This window comes from Alligator sinensis, unplaced genomic scaffold (genome assembly GCF_000455745.1).
Source record: "Alligator sinensis unplaced genomic scaffold, ASM45574v1 scaffold730_1, whole genome shotgun sequence".
In the NCBI taxonomy this organism is placed as follows: domain Eukaryota; kingdom Metazoa; phylum Chordata; order Crocodylia; family Alligatoridae; genus Alligator; species Alligator sinensis.
This window is the reverse complement of record NW_005842027.1, coordinates 2038058-2057453: the sequence shown is the minus strand read 5'-3', so window position 1 is coordinate 2057453 and position 19396 is coordinate 2038058. Positions and strand designations below refer to the sequence as shown.

At 42.8% G+C, this 19396-nt stretch overlaps 1 protein-coding gene across 2 annotated transcripts in view; it reads left to right on the top strand.

Moving 5' to 3' along the window:
- The window catches only part of CPS1 (carbamoyl-phosphate synthase 1), a 144163-nt gene that overhangs the window by 97403 nt on the left and 27364 nt on the right, over positions 1-19396 (top strand). For both annotated transcript variants that reach the window (XM_025202494.1, XM_006022276.3), the window contains exons 25-28: positions 656-837; positions 11994-12188; positions 13530-13597; positions 15956-16031. In XM_025202494.1, the coding sequence (XP_025058279.1) occupies positions 656-837; positions 11994-12188; positions 13530-13597; positions 15956-16031 (521 nt within the window). The remainder of the gene's footprint in view (positions 1-655; positions 838-11993; positions 12189-13529; positions 13598-15955; positions 16032-19396) is intronic.

Sequence of the window (19396 nt, the reverse complement as noted above, 5' to 3'; positions counted from 1 at the left end):
GGGGCTTTCCTGTCGGGGTCATGTCCCCTAGCTTTTCTCCAACCAAGGAGTATCCACAAGGCAGTGGGGGGCTAGGGTTTTGAAGGGCCCTATACTCGCCTTACTCTTACCCACCATGAGTAGCCCCAACTCATTGCCACCAGGCCCTCCAGTTGGACGCAGTTTACGGTCATTCCCAGCACCAAGGCATCTCTCCTGTAACTGATGCTTTTCTCTTAAACAGTATCTATGCAAGCCTAAGCTTTATTTCCCCATAGTATTTTTGTACTTCCTAGAATAAAGGATGATCACAAATAATATAGACTAAATTTGGGCACCTTCAAGTTCCTGCCTATTTTGGCTTAAATTCTTTGCAGATAACATTGGAAGGCTGCAGTAGAAGGCTGGCCTAGGATGAACAGGAGTGTCTAGTCATGTAGGCTGACAGACACAATCAAGGCTTGTCTTCCTGAGCTGCTGAGCCAATGCTCATGACATGCTTGAAAAATTATGTTTATGGGTTCTTAAAGTTTCCACGTGAGGCAATTAGATTGCTTGGTCTGACCTGACAGGGAATGTTTTTCATTTCTTTTAAGTTTGGCTGTTATAAGTATTTGTTTGTGCTCCCTCCTGTTAGTCCTTCCTTCCCCTCCTTACTCTCCCCATCTCCTGGCAGGCAGCAGCGTGGAGTTTGATTGGTGTGCTGTCTCCAGTATCCGCACGCTGCGTCAGCTAGGCAACAAGACAGTTGTGGTGAATTGCAATCCGGAGACGGTGAGCACAGATTTTGATGAATGTGACAGACTGTACTTCGAGGAGCTGTCACTGGAGAGGATCCTGGACATCTACCAACATGAGGTAAATAAAAGAAATCCAAACAGCCTCACAAATAGCATCAGCAAAGAGCCCTGAAGCAGGCCAAACTTTAAAAAATTCAAGTCATTGGCTGCTTTGGTGGGGGTGCCTGCTAGAGCTGTTTATTTTGGACCTTGATGTTGCATTTTCCACATTGTTGCCACTCCTAACAGACTGCTCAATAATGAATGCCAAATAAATATTAAATTATTTTGCAAAGATGACATACTGTGCAATATTTACAGGCAGATTTAATTTGTTGCACAGTCATTTATTGCTTAAATTGTTCTGCCCTTGGAGTGCTGACTTTCAGTTTCTGATGCTGAAAGCACTTGAGTGTACCCTTGACTTCTAGCATGTGAGTGGTTTACTGAAGCCAGCAGAACAATTCACAGCCTGAAAATGAGCCTAAATGCTTAGGGTATCTGGCTTTACCTTGCCGTGATTAGGGGGTTTGAGCACGTTCCGAAGGGTGGCAGTAATAGGTAGTTTGAGGGCAGAGGATGAGAAATTAGAACGTTATTTCAGTAATCTCATGCGTGCGGCCTCAAATATGGGGGTTTTAGGTATTTGCAGCTGTTCTGCCCTTGCCATATTGATAAGTGAAAGGAAAATCCCAGCTAGCCCTTGGATGGATGGAAGAGAGATTTGGTTTGGGGGCAGGGTGGATTGAGGGAAGTATGGAAAAGCTTCAGTGCTTTTATTTTCCTAAATAAGACTTCATGATTGATATTTCAAAGCAACATGGAGGGAATTAGGCACTCCAGGTTCATTGGAATTCACTGGGAGTTGGGTATCTCGGTTCTTGAAGCAGCTTTGAAGATACCGTTCCATGCTACCTTTCTGGTTCATGTTTCAATGTGTAATGATTGATCTAAGCTGGTTTGAAAATGGCAACAAGTTTCTAAAGATGGTACTATAGCTAGGCCAGCTGATTATGACTTATGCCTTGAGAAGCAAGTAAAAGACAATTAAAAGCATAATGCACAAAAAATTGCTGTCTATGCATCCTCAGACAAGATTTTCTTGTCATGGATGGGCCCATTTACTACTCACCATGTCTTTGCCCTCTTTTATATTTCTTGTGAAATGTTGATAAAATATATACTGGGCATGTCTACACATGTGCTGTGTGCAGTCATTTAGTACTTGCTTTCTGACACTACTGTACAGTAGCAATGAGTTACTGTGCGGTAGCATTGGCATCACAGTTTGTGCCTGCCAATGCTACAGCACTGTAGTGTCTCGTGTAGACGTGCCCACTGTAACTGAAAAGCATAGCCCTTGGATAAGCCAACATGATTTGTGCCTATTTTCATGCAATAGTCAGCCCAATTTTTTTCTCACTTGAAAAGTTTGCACGAGGATCATTTAAATAAGCATCTAATTAAGCATCTAAACTCTTGTTTATTTAACCAAAACTGAACTTATGAACCTGGGGTGGGGAGAAAATTGGTGTGACAGTCTATCAGAGAAATAACGCTGATGAAACACAGTGCCTAATTACCGTAGGATCAAAGAGAAGGCAGAGATGGCTGATGAGGGAGCAAATGCAAATAGGTACAAAACACATACGTGAAAAGAATAATGCATTTACACTGAGGCCTGGTTTATCTGTAGGCTCTACTTCCCATCTCTCCGTAATGATAGCTTATCTTTATTTGTCCACATTTATATTTTTTGATCTAGATTATGACCTTGGTTATGCTTTTAGGTTTGTTTATGAACCTTCTCAGGTCTGAAACATCCTGAGCACATGCAGTTGAAGCCTGAGTCGTGGCTGAATGCATCTTGAAAAACCAAGACCGTATCACAGTGTTAACTTCCTCAGTTAGTCGTTACCTTATTATCCTGTCATGCCAAACCTTTTCAAGTCACATGCCAGTTAATTATGAAAGGAGTAGTGGATTTTTGCAAAAATAGCAGGTGGTTGGTTTGGTGTAGGAAAACTATAGATGATATGTCTACACTGCCTATGAACCCCACCTAGGACTGCTGTCATGAAGCATTTTCCAGTCATTAGCTCCTGCTCTGCTTACAGCAGATCCTGAAATGAGGCATGGTACTGGCTTAGAGTAGTGATGAGTATATACCAATAAGCACTCAAGACATAGAGCCTAGGAGGGTTTCTGGCTGTGGCTCAGTGCTACTCTAAAGCAGTGGCTGATAGTGTTTTCCAGCAGGGCAGGATAATCCAGCGTGGGTCTAAGGCAAGTTGTTACAAGGACCCCATCCCCTCTGCTGTTTCTCCCTGCCACAGGGCTGCAATGTGGTGCCATGCTGGGAGAACTCCCCCTCTACCAAAGCCCTAACACTCAGCCGCAACACAGCATAGGCAGAGGCCGCCCCCCAGCCTCCAAATACCACCAAAATGGTAGCTTTGCAGGCCACATCATGGGCCATAGGTTGCTGACTCCTGCTTAAAGGCATTGCTACATGCCTCTTTTTGGTACGTTGGTGAACTTGGGGTGGGACCAAGTGGACAGATTATGTTGCAACATGATGATTCTTGGTATGGCACACAGGTGATATAGACTTGCAATTTGTTACTAGGGTCATTTCTTGCAGATGTTTGTCAGATTTCTGAGGGTATCTTTATACTGTGGTATCTAGAGGCCCAGCTGCATTACTTTCTGGAAGGTAGTGTTAGGATTCAGAGAGACCTAGACAAATTGGAGGATTAGACCAAAAGAAATTTCATGAGGTTCAATGAGGAGAAGTAAAAGTCTTGCACTTAAGATAGAACAATCCCATGCACTGATGCCAGCTGGGGCCTGATTGGCAAGGCAGCAGCTCTGCAGAAAAGGACTTGGGGATTACAGTGGTCAATAAGCTGAATATAAGACAACAGTGTGCCCTTGTTGCCAAGAAGGCTAAGGGCATACTGGGCTGCATTGGTAGGTGTGTTGCCAGCTACCAAGGGAAGTGATTATTCACCTCTATTTGGTAGGGCTGAGTGAAATTTTATCAGCTGTTTCATTTCGATGCTGTTTCAACTCATTTCAAGCTTGAAACAACAAAATTGAAACGAAACAAAGGGCTTTGAAACAGCCTCGAAATGGAATGAGGGCAGTTGAAACACTTCAAAACTTTTGAAACATTTCAAGTTTCAAAGCTGAAGCTGGGCTTGCTTGCAGGGAAACAGAAAGTAAGGAGATAGAGGGGGAAAAGGGGGAAAGGACTGCTCTCATATTGGCTTTGTAGCTGGCCAGTGACTGTGATCCTTCCCTGAGGTCCCTTGCAATCCCAGTGCTCTGGGGGAGGGATGGAAAAAAAGCATAAAAAACAGCACTGTTTGAACTGAGCTGCTTTCTGCCCTGGGGCCAGTTACTGAGCTGTGTCTTCCAGCAGCTCAGCATCAGACAACAAAGGCTGTCATTCATTACCTACTTGCTAGCCTAGCAAGTGGGATTCATCAATACCTTTTGCTTTCTATACCCTTTTATTTTATTATTATATTCATTGATTCTTTTCAATTTTCCAGCACACCAAGGCAAAGACACTGTGAAAAACATAATTAAGCGTGCTGGAAAGGCAGTTGGCAAGCCTTCAGTGTGGGGCAGAAGAGGGATTAGAGGGATAGAGCTATAATCCCCCCCTCCCCCCTCAACTGAGATGCAGCCTCTTTGCTACAACAAGCAGGCATAAGGCTTCCACTAGTTCTATAGGCAGCAAGGAGATGGGAGCAGTGCCAGTACCTGTGCCTGAGTCTGCATCCCCTCCAAGAGCACCAGCCATAACACCTCCCCCACTACCACCATGACAACAAGCAGCAGCACCAGCATGACAGTCTCCTCCACCCCGCTTTCACTTCCCATGCTGAGTCTTCCAGTGCCAGAGGATGAGCTGGAGCTGAGTGCCTTAGCAAGGGAAATTTTGGGGAGAAGGGGGAATCTTCTGAGTTTGTGCTCCACACCCCTCAGGTTTCCCCTAGAACCAGGTCTCCTTCCCCAGAAGGTACTGTGGAGGAGGTTGAGTTAGAGGTGGTGAAGGCAGGGGGCTCAGCTAAGTTTGTTCCTTCTGTTGCTGTGCCTCTGCCTGCTGAGGAGGGGGAAAGTGCAGCAGCATCCACACATGCACCCACATCCCAGAAGCAAGCAGGTAGTACTGTCTGGGATCAATTTGAGCTGGCAGATGGTCCTACATATGCTATCTGCCTGCACTGCAGAGCCAAAATCAGCTGGGGCAAGGGAACAAAACAGATGTGCACCACAGGGATGCTGATGCATCTCCACAGGGACCACCCCCTTGTCCTTGTTTCTCCTTGGCCTGGCACCAGTGGGACTTCCCTTTGGGCATGCTCCCCCTCTTGCTCCAAAGCCCCCATCCCCACAAAGCAGAAGCAGGCCACCCTGGAACAGTGGAGGAAAGGCGGACAGAAAGGGGGGGCTCCTCTCCACTGCCTGAGATTAACCCCCTCCCACCACAGAACCTGCTTGCCTCTGACTGTGCTGGGGGTTGGCAGGGTACTCCACAGCTGCTGGGGATTTTTTTAGGAGGCTTCGGGGAGCAGGGGTGGAGCAGGCTTGCACCTGCACATCTCTTGCTGCTCCTGAAGCCTTATTATGAGGCATGCAGGGAGTACTTGGAGGAGCCACACAGTGGCCTTACACTTCACCTCAGACATCTGGATCAGCTGGGGTGGAGCTCATGTATACCTTTCCCTCACAGGGCAGTGGTGCAGCCAGTCAGGCCATCGCAGGTTCTCCTTCAAGCTGAGGCGATGGATGGGTCCCACATGGCAACTGAGATCATGGGGGCCATGAACCGCTTGGTGCAGGGGTGGCTCATTGGGCAGGGTGAGCTCACCCATGGGTTCATGGTCACTGACAATGGGGCCAATATGATCATGGTGGTCTGTGATGCCAACTTTGTTGGCATCCGCTGTGTGGCACACAAGTTCCACCTCATTTTCAGGGATGTCTTGGAGGGGGACAGCACTGGTGATGCCCTCTTTAGCCAGGTGATCCCCGTAGTGAGGGAACTTCAGAACCAAATGGAGAAGTTCCAGGGGATCAATGTTCCTGGCTGGGGCAAGCTGCTGTCACCAGATGTGCAGGCACTGGTGAGGTGGCTGAAGGAGGGCATCAGGAAATGCCCTGCACTCCAGCATGGTCTACATGCTGGCTGTCACGTGACCTGAGAGTGAAGGGGAGCGTATGCAGCAGTCAAAGCCTGAATCACTGAACAGGGGTGCTGGTGAAGAGAGTCAGTGAGGCAGAAGGGTGGAGGTGGGGGGACATGGAAGAGCCGCCAGCCAGTCTCCTCCTCCCCCACAGGTACTGCCAATATGGGCCATGGGCATGGTTTCCATGGTAGGGTCCAGAGGCACCAGACCTCAACATCAAGCAGGTAGTGCTCAGGCCTTAGTGGCTGCCTATCTCACCAAGGACATGGAGTTGCTGCTGTGTGACCGCTTGGCCTACTGGGCAAGCCACAGCCAGATGTGGCTGTATCTGGCCGCAGTTGCCCGGGAACACCTGACCTGTCCACCTGCCAGTGTTCCAAGAGAGAGGGTGTTCAGCATTGCTGATGATGTAGTGACACCCCACCGCACCTCTTTGGATCCTGGTTTGGTGGAGCAGCTGGTGTTCTTTAAGGTGAATCTCCCACTGCTGGGGTTCCCCAAGCTCCAGGTGCAAATGGAATGAGTGCCACCCTCCTCACTCTGTCCACACCTATTTCCTTTTTTCATTTTTTTAAAACCATTTAATTCCTCGCTCTCAGAGCTGGAGGCAGCACACACTGTATCACCAGCCAGCAGGGGAAGAACATATCCCTGCTGAGCTCCCATGCCAGGACAAACATGGAGGTATGGGCTGGGGCTATCAGGAAGGAGGAGGCTCCAGGTCTTGCACATGACCACGAAAACTGCACTCTGGCAGGGTTGGGAGGCCTGGTGGGACTGCCGGTGGCACAGAAGCCTCAGAAAATGCCAGGACTGAAGATCTCCCTGGGGAAAGATGGGTAGGAAGTGCTATAACCTCCAGCCATCATACGCATGCACATAGTCCTGGCTGGGGAAAGCCCAGACCCATCACATCTTTGACAGGCCTGAGGCTTGTTGGTTGCAGTGGTGTTGTGAGGCTCCAGGTGAGCTCAGCTTAGCTGCCTGGGATGCCAGCTTTCAGGTTGAAAAAAACCTTTGTCAGGCTGAGGAAGCACCTGTAGTTGGTCTGTGTGTGTGCTGTTCCTGGATGGAAGGAATAGTTAAGAAGCCAGAGGCTGGCATGCAATGCAGGCAAGGCAGCCAGTTGGAGGCATCAGGGAGTGAGGGACAGGCTGGGGTAGGGGGGGAGAGGGATGTAGCAGCGCAGGTAGAAGTGGAGAGGTACCTGGGGAGTCAGATGTCTGGTGCACACATGAGACATGAGTTTTGCTTGTCAGCAGTTTGAGGTACAGTACCCCAGAAACCCCTGCACCTATCTCCTTGAAACTTGGCAGGCTTCATGGCCTTAGTAGGAGTTACCTTGCCTGCTGTTTTCACACCCCCTGTGCTTTCACACATACAAGCAAAACAAATTTTGCTTTCAAGACTTTGAGGTGCAGTTTCCCAGAAACCCCTCCCCCTATCTCATTCCAACTTGACAGGCCTTGTGGCCTCAGCAGGGGCTACCATCCCTGCTGTTTTCATTCAAATCAGGCAGGAAATGACAAAGTTAAAGGTAGTTTTGTGATTCCCTATTATAGCCTATGGGTGAAACATCAAAATGGTGTTGAAACAGCAAAACAGTTTCAACAAAACGAAATGGAACAGTGCTTTGAAATGAAATGAAACTTGAAATGAAACACTGTCCTGTCGAAATGGTGAAATGGAAGTCAAAATAAAATGGTACTGTTTTGCACCGCCCTATTATTTGGCACTGGTGAAGCCACGTCTGGAGTACTGGGTCCAGTTTTGGGCCCCTCACTAAAGAAATGGTGTGGAAAAATTAGAGATCCCAGTGCAGGGTAATGAAAATGGTTTAGGCGCTGGGGCACACAATTTATAAGAAGAAGCTGAGGAAACTAGGCTTATTTAGTCTAGAAAAGAAGACTGAGAGGGGATTTAATAGCAGCCTTCAACTATCTGAAGGGTGGTTCCAAAGAGGATGGAGCTAGACTGTTCTTAGTGGTGAGAGATGACAGAACAAGGATTGATAGTCTCAAGTTGGAGCAAGGGAAGTTTAGATTAGACTATTAGGAAAAAATTTTTACTAGGAGGATAGTAATGCACTGAAACAGGTTGCCGAGAGAGGTTGTGGAATCTCCATCCTTGGAGGTTTTTAAGACCTGAGTAGATAAAGCCTTGGCTGGGATGATCTAGTTGGAGATGGTCCTGCTTTGAGTAGAGGGTTGGACTAGATGTAACCTTCTGAGGTTCCTTCCAACTAACTTTCTATGATTCTATGTCTTTATTTTTTTTAAAAGCACTTACTGTTTGGTTTGTGATATATAGAGGCTTGAGACTGGGGTTGCTAAGGAGCTGTTAAATCCATTAGGATATAAGAGGAGTAATAGTGAAGTGTAGGATTATGTAACCATATAAATGCTAACAGTAATGAAAAAGGACCTTGCTCTTATTGTGTTGTTTCCATCAGTTCTTGACAAAGGAGGTCTATTTTAAAGATGGGGAAGTGAGGCACAGAGAGGTGAGAGACCTTGCCAGAGGTCACCCAGGAGGCAAATGGCAGACCTGCGACTAGAACTCAGATCTCTCTTAACATGTTGTTTACAATAAAGCAGATAGTATAATACGTCATTTTTGAAAACCAGTAGGCTGAACACAAATTTCTTCCACAAACAAATGCCCTTTGAAGTTATTGCCCAAGGAGAGACTAAATAAAAAATGAGGTCCTGATTCTGGAGCACTAAACCTAGTTGATCCTGTAGATATTGATCTTCATGCTTAGCTGCAAGCACAGGAAGAGGCCAGCTGATTTCAAAGACTAGTCTGTTGAACTCTGGCATACTGGTTGGCCCAGACCTTCAAAGTATAATGAGTGGCTTCAGCGTGACAATTTGTGCCCTTAGTTCAGGAAAACACTTATGCATGTGATTTATTCCCCTGAGAGCCATCCTGAGGAAGGCTGGTTTTGTGAGGTAAGATCATGCCTACATGTTTGTTGGATTAGGGTCTTACACTGAGTGCTGTTTTATTTCTGTAAGTAGACCATTTTCTTTGAGAGAACCTCAAGATTTGGCCCAGTATTTTGTTAAAACAAATTAAGGTCATGATTCACAAAAACGAATATTATAGAACTAAGTCACATGTTGGATTAAAGTGATTTACTGTGAATGTATGAGTTTCTACTGGAAAGTGGGATGGCAGCCTATGAGGAAAATAATTAAAAAAAAAAAAAATCCTGCTCACAGATGTATTTGGTTCTTGTTTTCAGTGAAAGTGTTACCTTTTATTTCACTAGCTGTCTGCTTAAGGGTCTCTTTGTATCCTTTTTCCAGTTTTTAGGATCACTCTGAAACAATTCATAAATTTAAAGGAGGTTCCTAGGTACAATTGTAACAGTCTAATTTGTTTTCAAACTCAGGAAAAGAGAAAACCCAACTCTCTTACTAATGGCATAAAAAGCAAGGTGGTAATAAAAATAGAAATTTTATAATAAAAGGGAAAATAATTTTCTTTAGGCTTCTTTTACAAAATTGTGCCTCATGTATATCTTTTAAATATATGTCAGCAAAGTTGTTATTCAGTTTACTTTATAATTAAAATATCACTGTTGATAAATTGGTATGTAATGGAGTCCATATTCCTCCTCAATTTGTTTAGTAGTATGGTGTTTCTCCTTAGCTGATCAGTGTTGTTCTTTTGATGAGTATCCTTCGCAGCACAACACTAAATGCTGGACGTAGCTTTTTCTGCTTTTGAGGTAGAGTGAATGTTTAGGACCTCTGCTCTCTCTCTGACTAGTCAACATAGCTTTTTCTAGCTACTCAGGGTTGGAGTCCATGATATAGCCTCATCTGACACATTCCAGGGTACTGTAATATTTTGGTTTTATAGATATGAGATTTGTGTTGCTCCACAAGTTCCAAAGGGAGACATGCCAAGTGAAACTGTCAGAAATACCGAAGGAAAAAGAGACTGAAAATAGAATGTTAAGTGGAAGGGTAGATGTTAAAATACGTTTTGGTTTAGCAAACATTTTGGTTGAGTGCCTTCTCTAAGCATCATTAGACTGGTAGATGAACAGCAAACACCTCTACATCACAAGAAATGACTTGCTTGTTCATGTGGTAGCACTCTGTCCTCTGGGATGGTATTGATCCAGTGCCATGGCATGTTATTAAGGTGCTGTAATTGGACTAGATGTAAAACCTAGGGCATAAGTATTCCTGGCTTCTAGAGAACTTGAAGAGTAGAGAGTGAGCAAATCCAATCTCTTAGCAAATACAACAGATGAGGTAGTTGTATCCTTCTAATCTGTACCCTGCAATTTGCAAGGCATGTCTCACTTCTTGTCCTAAGTTCTCACATATTATTTTGTTGTAGGGCTTCTCCATTTCCTCCCAGATACAGCTACAGATCCAAAGGAAATAAAGTGATCTCAGTATTGTATGCATTAGTTTGTTCACTTTGTGAACTGCTCTTTTAGCTTTTGGGATAAAAAGCACTATATAAAGATGAATTTACATTACAATAGAAAACTAACCATGTTATTATTGAGCAGGATTTATAATATTTAAATTGTGCTAACATTTATTATTAGTTGGTTCCCATGGTCTCTTACATCTTTGGCATACATGATTGGAACCTACTGTTCTTTTAAAACACTCATTAAAACTGAATTCTTCCACCAGCGCAGTCAATGGCAAACCTTTTCAGTAAAACTGCACTTGTCAGTTAACCTAAGTTGATGCACTTGCGCTCTAAGATAGCACCAAGGTCTAGATCATCCCATGCTTTTGTATTTGATTTTGTCTTTTTATTTGTTAGAGATGGTTAAATAATTGCAAAATGGTGTTTGCAAATGCTCACTTGATTCTAAACAGCTGTTGCATTCACTCATGGTTTTGGCCTGACTCGCCTTTTATGCTCAGTTTCTTTACTGAACAGTAGCTGTTTAAATGGCATGAAACTGGGCCAAATGCATTATTTAATTATCCTAAATTATTGCATTATTTAAATGCAATGTACACCCACATTAATTTTACATATGCTTTGAGGTGGCTTATTTTTACTATTGTGAATATTCGCACCAAATTTTTTTGTTCCCATAAGCTTTAATGTCTGTTTCCTCATTCATATGTGAAAAAGGATATTCATATGCAAACAAGCCTGTTCATTATTTGTGATTCATTATTCTTTTGTTTAAAATGGTAAGGTCATCCAAGCAGGAAACCACAAAAAAAGACCCATGTACTTAGGTTAGCAATACCCCCTGACTTGTCTCATACAATGAAAAGAGGTAGAGAATTTGAGAGAGCCCTGTAGTCTGAAATGTGCTTGCATAAGCTGTGAGTTGAATATGTATGAATCCATTAGCAGAAATCTGGATTCTAAATAAAAAAAAAAGACTAAATGTATTGAAAACAAAAAACCCAAACCCAATAAGCCCCTTATCTGTTGAGGTTTATGTAGTCCAATCAGCTGTCTATTCTTCAGTCTGTAGGTTTGTTTGCATTGCAAAGCATTGGACAGGCTGTTAGCCTTACTCAAAGACAGGTTCTTATTACTTGCATGTGACTTCATAAAGGAGAAAGGGATTTAAGACATCCCTTTCCCATCTGAAGCCTGTCCTTCCCAGGGAATGCAGCATAAGAGGGGGAGCTGGCTTTGCAAGGCCACTGCTTCACATGCTTCCCATCCCCAAGGGTGACAGGAGTGATGAATACATTGGGGGTGGGTTGGAGTTTTTGATCTGACCCAGATAGCCTGGGTACTAAAGCTCCATGTTTGAATGAACTATGATTTAATCTTGTGTTGTCAACATATCGGGTAACTCAAAGGAGGAATGCACCTTTTCCCTAGGAAAGATGTAGTCTCTGATTTGCAGTCTGCTTCTTGAGATGCTCCTGGATCAATACAACTCTGTTCTGGCACTGTTTGGATAGGTTGCAAAACAGTGCATTGGCTAATAAATAATAGTCATTGCTAACAAAGGGAGATGTGACTTTGCATGACCATGGACCCCACTCTCTCGCTCTCTTCTTGTCTGCAGGGATGCAGTGATTGCATTATTTCTGTAGGTGGGCAGATTCCAAATAACCTGGCAGTACCACTGTACAGGAATGGAGTGAAGATCCTGGGCACCAGCCCTTTGCAGATTGACCGGGCAGAAGACCGATCTGTATTCTCAGCTGTTTTGGATGATCTCAGTGTAGCTCAGGCACCCTGGAAAGCTGTTAGCACTTTGGTATGTCTTATGTGAGAAGTGACATGGATTTGGATATTTTATTTGCTCTTCAAGTGGCGTACCTTACAAGTTAATTCCCAGCTGTAGAACAGTGGTTTTCAACCACAGTAACCTGTGGTCCATGGACCCCTGGGGGGTAAGGTCCACAAGGTCCTGGGTGTTCAAAGACTATGTCTAAGGGCTCCATGAAAGATGACTATGATCAATCAAAATATGTGAGTACCCACACTTACAATTCAGTGGGGTCTTCGCCTCCATTCAGAATTTCCAAAGGAGTCTGCATCTTCATTTGAAAATCTTTAGGGGCCCACAAATGAAAAAAAAATTGAAAACCTCTACTCTAGAACAGTGATTCTCAACCTTTTTTGTACCAGGACCCACTTGTAAACATTAATAGCCAGTCCCGACCCAGTGCCCCAACCCCCAGTGTGTGGGGCAGGGGGCAGGTGTGTGTGGGGTAGGGAGGGGGAGGGCAAAAAGCCCTTTGCAGGCTGAAACTCTGCTAGCCTGCAAAAGAAAAGCCACGGTTTGCCAAATTTGTCTCCTTTAAAGGAGAATCCATTTGTTTGCGACCCTTTCATATACTCTTGCAGCCCACTTTTGTGTCGTGGCCTATAAGTTGAGAAACTCTGCTCTAGAACATGCATTAGGAAAAAGTTTACTATCAACATTCATGAACTTCTTAATCACAGTAAGCTTCAGTGACAACATTTACAAGGTCTGAACCTTCTCTTTGGTTAAGGTGTATTCCAGAGAAAATGGTAAAGCAGTGTTGGAGTTGGGAGGGGAAGATTACCTTTATGCTACCCTGATCCTGGGTCTTTAACATAAGTTAGAACAACCTCAAGGTGGTTCTGATTTACTCCCTGGCCTCAAAAACCAAACCAAACCAAAACACAATAAAACAGGGAGATTGTCCTCTTGCTCCTCATGCTCTTTTGACTCGGGGGTAGAGAGGAATTGACGTATCAAATGTTGACAGCTCTTATAACTTTTGAGTATATTATACTACTCAGGCACCACAAAACATGTAAAATGGCCCAGAGAATCCAGCCCAGTAGTTTTATGCATATTGCTTTTCATTACTGTAAGCTCTAATCAGACTTTCTCAATATTATGCTATGTAGACAAGCACCCTATGTGTGAGGGTTTGTGAGGAAAACTAAAAGCTGAAGAAATTCAGAGATTCAGCCTTGTCTGTACACTCTTGTCTGATGATGAGAATATTCTATTTTTCATTATCTTTATTGAGGATAAGGGTAAATGTAGCTTGTTTTACCATTACAAGTATAATTTAAAACCTTCCTAAATTCATAATCTATTTCCCCCCTTACTCTTTAGAAAGAAGCTGTTGATTTTGCAGACTCTGTGGGCTACCCATGCTTGCTGAGGCCTTCCTATGTGTTGAGGTAAAGCTTGTCTATCAATGTATATCAGACTGCATGAAGTATGTACAAAAGTAAGGTGTGGGGGGAAAGATTTTTGAAGGGGGAGGAGAAGAGCTGGTTCTCTAGAAGATGGACAGAAACACTGTGATGGGTGAAAACAGGATACAGCTTTCATTAAAAGAAGCCAAGAATCCACTAAGTCTCTTGGGCACTGAACAAAGGCAGGACAAGGTCCTAATAATGTCTGTTTGCTTTCGTACTTTACTTTATGCCCCAAGGCCAAGAGCATGAGACGTCTGTGATCCTCCTTGGGGTTCTTGGAAATGTTTCATGATGTCTGTCCACCGGTGGAAAGGAGAAATAGTTTTGCATGCAGAAAGAGAGACAGAAACATACTAGGAACATGTATCCTGCCAGCAGCTGTTGTCAGTCAGAAATGATAGCACATCACTATATGTTATCAGCTCCTCTGGATGCAGCTTCCTGTTTACAAATGCTCTTTTGCACCTGTTTTTTGTCTCTCTATTTTGGCAGCTACTTTTTTTTCAAATAGTTCCTTTACAAAACCAAGTATTTCCAACAGCTAAACTTTGCAAGAAGTTGCATCAGCACACACCAGGGTTCTGAACAATCACTCTTCAGAGGTGAATGTAGCGAGGAGCTTCATAGCTGAGCAGATAGGAAAAGAGATGCAATTTGCTGGGTGCAATTTGCAAGTGCAAATAGAATCAGAGATGGGGTCCTTTTAATAAGAAAGAGAGACAAATATCAAAATGAGTAGCATCATGTTCATTTTAAATGGAGTAGAAACAATCTTTTTATTTAAAAAAAAAAAAAAAAAGAAAAAAAGATTTAATGTGTGCTGTACCCTTATCGAAAAATCCTGGAGAACCATTGTATGAAGCCCTCTAGCAGGAATAGAACTCCCTATAGCTTGGGGGAGGGTTATAAAATTCTATAGATGTGTGTCCCTTGGCTTTTAGGAAAAAAAATCTATAGATCCTATCAATTTTATCCCATTCAGTAAGACTTTTGCATTAGAGACATTTCTAATGCAATACTTCAGAGGTGTTTTAAGTCCAGGGACAAGAGGAGTATATGGGGTGGAGGATGGGGAGTGGGGAGGGATGGTAGTAGAGTGGACATGCATCAAAATTTCAAAGCAAAAAATAAATCTTGCAGTATTCTGGCTATCTTCCCTCACCTTCCAAAGCAGAGTAATTCTTGTGGTTATAATCCTCACTAATTTCATGCAGGACCCTTGTGACCCTTAAATTGTGCATGAAATAGAGTGGACCAGATCCTTCGTTGATGTAAATTGGCATAGTTGTTTTGAAACCCATGGCTTTATACTGATTTATATAAGCCCAGTAAGAAAAGGAGACTACAGGGAAATACTATGAACATTCAGGCAATCTCACCTACTTCTCTTAGGTAAAATTGACAGCTTTTAAAACATTCCCTAAGGGAATACTCTTAAATCCCCTTTCCTCCAAATTTCCATGAGAATTTAACACTGAAGTAAAAGGGCCAGTGAGACTTACTGAGTATAAGTAGAAGTATAGTAGGAAAAAAACAGGTGTAATAATTTCTTCTTTTTTTTTAAAGAAGGTTTTTATATGCAGTTGGTTATAAAAGTGGAGCAAACAGCTGACTCTGAGGCCATCCTCTTTCTCCCAGCCCCCTTTTCTTGAAATTTTGGATGATGAGATTTCAGATCAAATTTTTTTCACATATGGTCCTCAGGCACTGGAAAGCATTCAGTGGCAGGGCCCAGCCACACAATTCCTAGTAAAACACTGCACATTTTCTCCACACTCAGGCTGTCACAGATATTGCCAAGCCTATGCATATTTGTTTCCACCTGGCATTGTGACAAGCAGGTGCTCCAAAGACTGGATAAAGTGTCCCTTTTGGTAGTGAACTCCTAGCTAACATGCATACATACAGAAAGATGAGAAACTGGTGGTGAACTGAAGGGAGAGGCTTGATTTCTGAGTGGGAAGAAGTCACTGAGTAGATGTCTTGTGGAAGATGAGACAAAGGGTTCGCAGCATTAGATCAGAAAGGGGAGCTTGGGGAAGGGTTATGCTACACTTCAGCTTCTTTTTCGATTCTTCACTCAAGCCCTGTTTTTCCTCCCAAGTTTTCTTGAGGTCACTCATCTTGTTCAGTAAGTACAATGGAGTCTGGCTTTAGAGACCAGCTTCCCCTTGCTTTCAGTCAAGGAGGGGACAGGTGGTTGGAATCAGGGAGATGGCATTAATAGTAACAGTACAGTAGTTTGAGAACACGCACTGTGATGTATAGCATGCTTTGCTTTTTTAAAACACAAAGGAAGGCAGCCTGTTTTATATTATATTATTTCCTTTCTCACAGTGGGTCTGCAATGAATGTGGTATTCACAGAAGAAGAGATGAAGAAGTTCTTAGCAGAAGCCACCAGGGTCTCCCAGGTATTGGCCTTTTCTTTGCCTGTGTCTTTACTGCTCTTTACATTCACTCTACTCATTTATCCCCTCCTCTCTTCCCATGCAGTTTCTTCTCAGTTGTTTGCTTTCCTCTTAAGAATAAGGCCTTTTAAGCACAACTGACAGCACTTACCCCTTGTTTTTATGGGCAGATTGTGATCACTCTTGCACTGAATATGGTATGCTTACTGTGCTAGAAGCCTTGCTTATGTCAGTGGGACCCCTCTTGGAGTATTATGCTACTGCCTATAGGTAGGGATTTGGCTTTTTGCCTTTAAGGGAAATTGTACACTCATGTCAATTGTTGCAAGCTGTCCCCTGTGATTGATGCCTAAGTAGCCATTACATAGGGACTGCTATTTCTGGTCAATATGTTTGCTGTAAGTTAATGTATTAAAGTTAGTACCTCTCAGGTTATCCTATATAAGCTAATTGCTAGCAAGTTAAGCTCCCCTGCTTTTTTTTGGTTGAAATGGTAACAAAAAAGGCTAATGAAATGTTGGGCATAATTAAGAAGGAAATTGAAAACAAAATCATTATCATGCCGTTATACAAATCCATGGTATGCCCACATTTTGAATACTGTGTGCAGTTCTGGTCGTCTCATCTGAATAAGGATGTAGTAGAGTTAGAAAAAGTACAGAGAAGGGCAACCAAAATGATCAGGGGTATGGAGCAGTTGAATTACTAGGAGAGATTAAAAATGCTAGGATTCTTTGGTTTGGAAGGAGAAGGCTGACAAGGGGATATGATAGAGGTCTATAAAATCATGAAGGGTGTAGACAAAGTGAATATGGAACTGTTATTCACCAAGTCTCACAACAACCATGGGCACTCACTGAAATTAGTAGGAGACAGGTTTAAAACTAAGAACAAAAGGTACTTTTTATGCATTGTATAATTAATTTGTGGAACCCATTACCACAGGAGGTTGTAGAAGCAGATTGTGTATCCGGTTCAAAAAGGAACTTGACAAATTCATGAGCAATGGATCTATGAATAGCTATTAACCATAATATCTGACATCTCCTCCTCCTTTCTTATGTTTCCTTTTTTCATTGGCACAAAAGCAATGTTGTTGTCCACTTCATATTTATGCATTTGGCTAATTGACCAGCAGAGTTTGTAATACAGAAGATAAAGCTATTTTTAGCTTCTTAAGTGCTTTCAAAAGCTAGTTTGGGGTACTTTTTTTTAGGTAGGCCAGAGTTTGAAATTTAGCAAATGAAATTTTGAAGGAACAAAAAAGAAGTATCAGCATAATTTCCAAAAAGTGTGCGTAGAGCGGAGGCCAGTAAACAAACTCCATTCATTCATTACGTGCAGTGTCGAACAATTATTTGTTCTGCTGAGTTGCTTCTGTACTTTCCATCACTATTAATGTACAATAGATATTGGGAAGGCTGAAAAAGGGGAAGAAGAAGAACACTAAACAAATGGACTTGAATGAAGAATGTCAAAGTTTCAAAGAAAGCTCTTTGCTAGCTGGGAGTCTTCTGTATCAGCATTCTCTGAGATTGGTCTTATTTCTTTGTCTGGCTTGCTGAGCTGTTTCTTTTTCCATGTATAGCTTCCATTCAGAATAGACACCTGCAATACAATAAACACTAACATCAGAACTAACTCCACTTTAAAAAAAGGGCAGTAATTTTCTGTTAACGCAACTAAACTTTATAGCTAATTGTGTTGTTATTTAGCAAAGGAATTCTGGCATACACCAAGGTCATTAAGGTTTCAGTGGTAAGCAAAGCTGGATATTTTAAAAGTGCACAGTATAATGATGGTGGTTAAGCCTTTGGCAAGGTGAGAGGACTCAATGATAAGATATTGCGGATAACAGTACCCTTAATGAGTAAGTCAATACAATAATAAGAATAGTTAGTACATTTTCATCTGTCAACTTCAAAGTGATTTACAAAGAAGAGTAAGGATCATTATTATCTGCATTTTGAAAAATTACATACTAGATTCACATAAGAGGTCAGGGCCACCATCTGCATTTGGAGCCATATTTTCAAAAGAACTCAATTTCCAATATAGCAGAAAATGTTACCTCTGCATATTTGGCCTGAAGCAACTTGCTGAGTATTTCCACAGCAAGGGAGTCAATCTTGGATCTGGAAATAGAATCCAGTTATCTGAAGTTCTTGCCCTTAGCTCTATTCTCTGGACCATGCTCCTCCTTCAGGCTGCTGTGAGTATGTCTGATACACTACTGGTAGCAAACAACTGAGGGGAAGGTCCTCAGCTGGTGTGAATGGTCATGGTTCCATTGATATCTGGAGTGCTAGGATGCATTACACCAGCAGATGACTGGGGCCAGCACAATTGCTGGCCCCAGCCTCCCCTATCCCACCAGGGTAACCTGCCATGCACCAGAGGCGCATGGCATGGGTGTTCCCCAGGGATGCGAAATAGCAGCACAAGGTATGCTGCTGCTTTTTGTACCTGGGGAAACAAACATCCATGTTTGTGTGGATGCAGCTAAATATATGTCTTTGTGGGATATGGTTATGGAACATTTTCCCCCTCTGGTCTTTCCAACAAAGCATTTTTAGAAGTAAGTGACTGCCCAGCATCACAACTTGTTCTTCACAACTTCTGAGGACTTAGTTACACAAGAGGTGCATTTTTATTGTGGAAAGGCATTATGTGGTACTAAGTATATCAATAACATTCTGTGGATGAATTTCCATTCTCCCTAGAAGAATGAGAGAAATCAGAATAATCAAAGACCTGTTCACTCTTAAAAGATCCAATGAAAAATTGCATCAGGACCGAAATTTATGAAGCAGTCTAGATGGTAGCGTTGTCTTCTGTTGTGAATTCAGGCTTCTTCTAATAAATGTAAGGGAATGTGTCTTGTAACCGTTGGACTCACTATAGCTATATCATCTACATAAGATAATATAGCTATAGTGAGTCCAGTGGTTACAAGACACATTCCCTTACATTTATTATATATTTCCAAAGGAGCCTCTTGAGCATGCAGAGGATCTCATTTATTTAATTTTATTGTCTAATAAATAATTGACAGTTAATAGTGGGTGAGACAGGTAAGATGTTGAGATGTAGTGATGGCCCAAAACAAAGCGATGGATTAGATTTAAACTATCTGCTATAACTGGAGCTAGACAGAGGAATGGTCCAGGAGTGTTAGAGAGAAGAATTTAAACATAAAATCCAATACCATAGTTTATTCCTATGAACAAATCGGAAGTCATTCTGTGCAGCACAAATGCAGTGAGCTCCTTGTACAGAGTAAATTCCTCATCCAGTTTGGGATCTCTCTTGGGCTGGGCTCTGCAGATATCTCTGCTGTTCTGCTACCGCACTTGCTCTAAGTATAT